The sequence below is a fragment of the Drosophila ananassae genome, chromosome XL (assembly GCF_017639315.1).
Source record: "Drosophila ananassae strain 14024-0371.13 chromosome XL, ASM1763931v2, whole genome shotgun sequence".
Lineage (NCBI taxonomy): Eukaryota > Metazoa > Arthropoda > Insecta > Diptera > Drosophilidae > Drosophila > Drosophila ananassae.
In genome coordinates this window covers 2,649,652-2,656,955 of record NC_057931.1, presented here as the reverse complement: position 1 = coordinate 2,656,955, position 7,304 = coordinate 2,649,652, and the positions used below count along the sequence as shown (strand labels likewise).

At 39.4% G+C, this 7,304-nt stretch overlaps 1 protein-coding gene across 17 annotated transcripts in view; it reads right to left on the bottom strand.

Moving 5' to 3' along the window:
- Positions 1-6,170: 6,170 nt before the first annotated feature.
- The window catches only part of LOC6504014 (neurobeachin), a 156,746-nt gene continuing 155,612 nt past the window's right edge, over positions 6,171-7,304 (bottom strand). For all 17 annotated transcript variants that reach the window (XM_032452557.2, XM_044717007.1, XM_044717006.1 and 14 more), the window contains one exon: positions 6,171-7,196. In XM_032452557.2, coding sequence (XP_032308448.1) covers positions 7,106-7,196 — 91 coding nt within the window. In that variant the 3' untranslated portion in view covers positions 6,171-7,105. The remainder of the gene's footprint in view (positions 7,197-7,304) is intronic.

The following is a 7,304-nucleotide window of genomic DNA, read 5'->3' as shown; positions in this document are numbered from 1 at the left end:
CTTTTATAATTCTTTATTTCCCTTGCCAAAATCGCGAAAATCGGGTCGAAATTTTTTTGCCAGAATTTCGAAATCTTGGGATGCAATTCGAAGGATATCTCAGTCCTGATTCAGAAATGGTATCCCGTTCCGGAATCGGTTGCCAAATGGCCGAAATATGCGCAACCAAAAATTCGAAAACCCAAAAATCGTTGCATACCGTGAGGGGCTACTTCTGGATTGGATGCGAGCCTGCAGTTTGGCTTAAAAACTCGTCTTTTGATTCAAAACCCCTCAACAGAAACACAGACATTCGTTTTAAATATTTTTGACTTTAATTTTATTTTTATTCAGTTCTATCCTTTGGTTTTTCTTTCGTAGTTCTTTCTTTCCCTTGTCAAAATCGCGAAAATCGGGTGGAATTTTTTTTATGGCAGAAAATCTGAGGCACAATGCGAATAGGAACCAGCAGAAGGTAAGCAATTACAAGAAAAATGTTAGTACTTGAAGTTTTAAGATCGGGAAAGTATAACATTTGAGGATATGCCAACTATTAGCTACTACGGCCATAAGTAAACAGAATTTTTTTGAAAATTCGGATGGGGTTGGAATGTCCTGAGCAAGCCGTTATAATAATGGGGGGAAACATTTTCGAATTTATGTCACCTGGTCAGTTGCAGCTCCCCACTGGGCCGCGTTTCGCCCTCTTTCCACACTCTTTAGCGGACCTTTGAGCGAGCTGCGGTTCAGGTGGCTTTCGTGGGGATTTCGGTGGGTGGTGCTGAAAAGTATGCTACGCTCAGCGCACATGGCACATAATTGAGTGACAACGTGGTCTGAAACATTTGCCATGCGGACACTGTCAAGTGATGGCCAGCAGAGTGGGAAAGAGGGTGGTTCTGGCTGGTTGGGTGGCTGAGTGGTGCTGTCGGTGGATTGCTGCCTTGGTTGGCAGCTGATGCAGGGCATTTGAATTTGTAATGAGATTACACACACAGAGCGAGGGCGAAAGGACGAGGACGAGGACAACGACGACGACGAGAACGAGGACGAGAAACACCTGCCTGCCAAATGAAATGTGTCTGTCTGTCTATCTGTTCGCCTCTCACTTCTCGGTTCCTGCCTCTGCGGGAGATGGCAGTAAAGCAACTGTTAATTGTGGCCATAATTAAGGTGACCCCGAACTGAAAACGTGACGAGCTCATTAATTTTATATGCTTTATTTGACTTACCATCTCTTTCAGTAGTTATTTTCCGTCTCTGCTTAAATTTTGGATCAAATCTAGATAGGAGCATCTGTGGGTATCGGAAGGAGGCGAACTGGGGAAAGTAAAACCCCCTTTCCAGGGGGTTCCTCTTGGAAAAATTATAAAACGATATTTAAGAAAAGTTTTAAAAAAGGAATTGAGCTACTCGGTTCCCCGATTATAGAAAGGTATACCATTTCCGAATCGGACAAGAATTGTAAAAGTTATGATCTTCGGAAGGGAGCAAAATGGGGGATCCCGAAATTGGCAACTTTTTAAGGGGTACCCTTGCAAAAAATCGAAAAAATTCAAAACGGCTTAGTTGCAAATATTTAAATATGGAATTAAGCTACTTGGTTCCCTGATTATAGAAAGGTATCCCTTTTCCAGATCGGACAAGAATTCTGAAAGTTATGATCTTCGGAAGGGAGCAAAATGGGGGATCCCGAAATCGAAAAAATTGAAAACGACTTAGTTGGAAATATTTATATTAGGAAATGAGCTACTCGGTTCCCTGATTATAGAAACGTATACCTTATCCAGATCGGATGTAAATTGGAGCAACTATGGTTACCACAAAGAGGCAAAGTGGGGAAAGTGGAAAATCGAGAACTTTAAAGGGGTACTCCTCATTAATTTTTTGACCTACCATCTCTTTCAGTAGGTATCTCCAATCTCTTTATAAATTCCAGCTATTCTGGGGCACAGATGACGTAGATTTGAAGCCAGAATTATGCAGGACTCAAAGGGATGTGCACGAAGGATATGGCGATGATGACGACTTCAGGACGTTGTTAGCGTTGTTGCTGCCATTTGACTGCTTTATGTCATTGCTGGTTAAGCGATGCGTCTAATTTGCAGCTGCTGCTCCTGCAGCTCCTGACACTGGACTGTCGTTCGCCCCCGGCCTCTCTTAGCCAGCTCAGTAGCCCTCAACCCCTGTGCAAAAATTTGCATTTTGCGAAGCGCGCAAAACTAAGAAAGTGACAAAGAAAAATAAAAAATAGCAGGGCAAAAAAAACCTGCTTTAGATGGGGAAAACCCCTAGTGAGTAAAAAATGGTTTGCAGTTACTTTGGCTCGCTTGCAGGATGGCAGATCCTGGTGTCCTGGTGTAAATAGTGAATGGAGGCGTCTGCCACCTGGATAGGAGATGGGACAGCCCCATCCCAACGCCCTGGCTGTGGCTCTGGCTCCTTTTGCCCGAAAAGAACTCACCAGCTAACCGCGTTGCTCGTTAATTTTGCAGCATTTCCGCCAGCAATTTTTGCCGACAACTTTCGCCACGTCCAACGCTGCAACCGGAAATGCAGGAAACGGATATTACACGCTCCAGAAAACACACAGGCGTCAGTGTGGGGGAGGGTGGTGGCTATAGCCTCCTCCTCCTCTGTCCTATCCCTGGAATAATATGAAAAAGATATGACTTTTGATGACAGCGTTGCTGTTGCAATTTGATGCATTTTCCGTGTTTAGACAGCTGCCCCCAAAGTTGTCCTTACCGTTTCTTCTGCTCCTTCTGCTGTTGCTTCTCTTTTATCTTCTTCAAAAAAAAAAGAAACGCTGAAAAATATAGCATACTTTTTAGGGAATTTCCCGCAGCAACCTGCAACCAGCAACCAGCAACCTGCAACCTGCAATTGCAACTGAAATCGCAATTGGAGCGTGCAGCGAAGGAGGCGCTTTAATTGCTTAGGCCATGGAATTGTTCTCCCCCCCCCCTGCACTGGAAGAAAAGGCTAAGTCTTCCTCTTAAAAAGTAGAAACTTAGACGATAAATTGTGGAAATTATTTACTGTGTGGTTCACATAGCAGACAGCAACATCTCTATTGGCACTTTTTTTCATTTCTTTGTGGATGCGCTGGGGATTTTCCTTTCTGGCTGTTCAATTGTTGGGAAAATGAAATTATTGCAAGCCAGCAGAAAAGAGGCGCGATTCTGGCGGGAAATCAGGTCACAGCCGAGCCGAAAAGAGGATTTGGCCAAGATGGATCGATTTTGTGGACTTGTTTTCTGAAATAGCAACAAAAAGAATATGCAACCATCGCGAACATCCCCCAAAAATAAACAAACAATCGCGACTTTGTAAGATTTCATTGTTTTTGTTTTGGTTTTATTTTGTATTTTTTACTCGATTTTGTTTTTGTTTCGCATTTTTTTGTTTTCTGTATTGAACATAATAATTTTTGTCTGGTTTTTTGTATTTGTTTGTTAAGTTTTTGTTGTTTGTTGTTACTTTTAATGCTTGCTCACTGTCACTTGTTAGATTTGTAGCTTAAATTTAATTTATCAACTTTAAATTACCTTTAAATGTTTCGTTCATGCAATTTAATCCATTTTGTATTTAATTATTTTATTATTAGTTTTCTGTTAATCCTCTTTTGGAGGGTTAGGGGGAGGGGAGGAGGGTAGTGTGTTGTGTGTGTGTGTAAACTTATTTTGTTAGAATTGTAGCGTATTTTAAATTTAATTTTAATATGCATAAATTGTTTGCCTTCGCCTCCGTCCTTCCCTGTCTAGCTAACTCTTCTCCTCCAACCCGCATCGCCTTCTCTCTCCAACCACTCGGCCTTTAATTTTTTATTATTTAATTCTTTGCTTTTATCATGCTTTTTGCAAAAAAAAAAATTCTCATATTTGTATATATATATATATATATAAATTGTTTTGTTTAGCAATATTAATGAACATTTATTTTGTAGCTTTATCCCTTTTTTGTTGGTATGTATTGTGTCTTTTATTTTTGTTTTTTGCTGAAATAGATTAAATTGTTTTTTTTTTATTTTTTATTTAATATTTTTTTTTTGTCTTGCACAGATTTTGGCTCTCATTTGTTGTTGTTGTTGTCTGCTATTTAACAATTGTCGACAAAATATATATACACACGTATATCTATATATATTTCGATATTTCGCGTCTGTGTTCGAGTGTCGAAGTGTCGGAGTGTGTGTGGTGTGTGGTGTGTGCGTGTCCTTTAGCTTTAACTTTTGCCTCTAATTTTTGTCTGATTTTTTATTCACTAATTTTAAAATGCGCCTTCCGTTCGCTTGTGTAAATAATTATATGAAATAATTCTTGCCCGTGCATGAGTAAATTCTTAAATATTCATTTTGTATTCTTTTTTTGCGTATTTTTTCCATTTAATTACCTTTTTTGAAGTGTTTTCGTTTTTGTATAAATTTAAAATTGTCAGCCGTTTCTTTGTTTCTGCGTTTCTTTAATAAAAACATTGTGTAATTTATTTATTTATATTTAAGTTTCAATCCGACTATCCACTCGGATGTTGCTCTCGTCATCGTCATCGACATCGCTAAGTTCTATAAAAAGTGCGTAATTAAAAATTGTTGGCGTCCGCAGTTAATATTCCTCTGTTAATAGCTAAATGTTTTATATATCTTTGTATCGTAATATCCGGATATCGGATCGGATACAGATCCACACACATCCTCGCTACGTATTTTCTCTATTAGGTATGTGTGTGTGCTTGCTTGTAAAAAAAAAATTGTAGTTACTGCTCAGCTAGCTGTCTACATCCTTGTTATCCTTTTTACTCCGCTATTCAGTTAGCTTCAGCCCTTGACTGGAGTTCCTGGCCCTAGCCGACTTTTAATCGAGTTCAAGTTTTCCGCCTGCCGCTTCATTGCATTTCCTTTAATTTGATTTGATTTGAATTCTTTTTAGCCTCCACCTCCGCCTCCGCCGTCTTGCATTTTACCCGTTTCCGCTCGGCTGCTTAGTTTCCGGCCCGAGTCTCGTTTAAAAATACTCCTCACTCTCCTTACTGGCAGGGCACTGCTCCATGGACTTATGTACAACATTTAAATTACTAATAGTTGCAATTTTCCCTCCGCTCAGACGCTCTGACGCTCAGACGCCGCCATTGCCGATTTTATTATAATTTGTATAATTTATGTATTAATTCTTAAATATGTACACACAGAGAGTGGGTCGCAAGCGAATTGGATTGGTGTGGAAATTAAATACAAACACACACACGCACATCTCCATACAAACACGCAACAGAAGGATTCAATTTCAGAGGGAGAGAGAGAAAAAAAAACAGGAAATCTAAGAGGAAGGACACAACATTTAAGTATATTTAGATTATATTTGAAATATTTTCGGGGAGGGGTCTGCACTTTGTTTTGCGCTTTTACAACCGAGTGTGTTCCGAACTCCTGCATACTTGAAGTATGTCCTTTGCGTTGTGGTTCAATAGTCGCCCCCATTTGCATACGGTATTATATACAAATCCCTATGCGGTAAGTGCCAGAGTGGTGTGCCATGGATGGATTGTTCGTTCTCCTATAACCTTCAAACTTCTCGTCATTGCTTTTTCGTTTTTCGAGTAAATCAAAAAGCAGAGTCCTGTCTTCCAGACAAGGATACATATACACAAAAAAAAATACTTTATCCTGGACGTTTATGGTTGGGGGGACACAGGGATGTCGAGGAAGCCAATCGTGTGCTGTTGTGCTGGGGGATAGGCTAATTTTGGACGCAATTGAAAAATTTCTCACTTCACGTTTGCTTACCTAACGAATATATAGCTAATTTAATTAATAAAAAAAAAAAACAAACAATTGAAAAACAATTAAGATGAAAAAGTATATATTATATACTATAAGCTACATATTTTTTATATCGATTGTTTTTGTTTTGCTTTTGTTTTTTGTATTTTGTATTTATTTTAGCTTGCTTTTGTTTTTTTGTTTTTTTGTTTGCCTACTTCCATGGGCGGTGCAACGTGGCGTATGCGTGATATTTGTGAAACGAGAACGAAAAACGAAATCGCTGCCCTTTCGGTTGAATAGCTTTCGCATAATTTGCATCTGTTCATGTTCAGATGCACGTACTACCTAGATACATATACCGTCTGTGTATATATTCTTCTTTGCTTTCGAGGCCTGTGATTTGGGTAATTTAGTTTTAGTTTAAGTTTTAGTTTTAGAGTTAGGGTTTAGAGTTAGTGTGTAGTGTGTAGTGTGTAGTGTGGGTCTAGTTAGCTGAAGTTGAGTTGGCTTAGTCTACCTACAAGTACATATGCATATGCGTCTGTGTGTGTCTGCCATCGCCTAGCCTCACTTCCGTTCCATTCCCACTTAGTTTCCGCTTTATTGCCTTGGCATTGTCCTTGCTCCTGTACCTTGTGTGTGTGTGTCTGTGTGTCTCATATTTTTGTATTTTGTTTTTTTTTTGTTGTCACAAAGAACTAACGCTATAATTAAAAATTGGCTTTTGCTTTCCGTTCTACTCTCCCCACTATGTCCTTTTGGCCGCTTTAGTTTCATTTGTTTCTCGTTTTTGCGTTTCGCAGCTTCCGTTTCCGTTTAGGTTTCTCTTTTTTTTTTAAATACTTTTTGTTTTTTGTTCTTTTGAAAACTTTGCTACGTTGGTATTATAATGCATGTGGAATTAGTTCATATTTATTAACTGCTTATTGCGTTTTATAAACACTAACTTCATTTGTCTTATTTTCAACTACTTGCTTAAGCCGCCATCTTGCCTTCTCTACTCTCTACTCTCCATTCTCCACTCTCCACTTCCGGTCTATAACTTTCCATTGCCATAACTTAACATACATTTTTCGTAATACTAGTAAAAAAAAATTATGACTTTATCGTTTTTTTGTTTTTTTTTGTAGCTTTTTAGGTTTACTTTGTTTTTGTTTTTGTTTAAACTGGCTGTCACACCAACACACTAATGCACAATTATTACTAGACACAAAAAAAAACGTAGTTCCGCTTACTAGCCTAGAGTTGTAAAGGTCTGTATAGAAAAAACCTCCGCTCGCTCCTTAGTCGCCGCTTAAGTACATCATGTCAGAGACCAGTGTCCGGTCGTCCTGGCCTGCTTGGGAATGTCCTGGCTGTCCGCTATTAGTAGCGCTGCTGGTACTCGTGGTGCCAGCGGTTGAAGTCAATGTGGAATACTATGATCGATCCAGTCGAGAGTCCAGCCAGCAGGTATCTAAGATAAGAGCGGGGTTTTCTCGGTTTAGTCCTGTACTTTGGCTCCTCTAAAGCCCTACTCCCAACAACCCCGATATCCTTACAAGCTACAGATAGGTAGGTACTT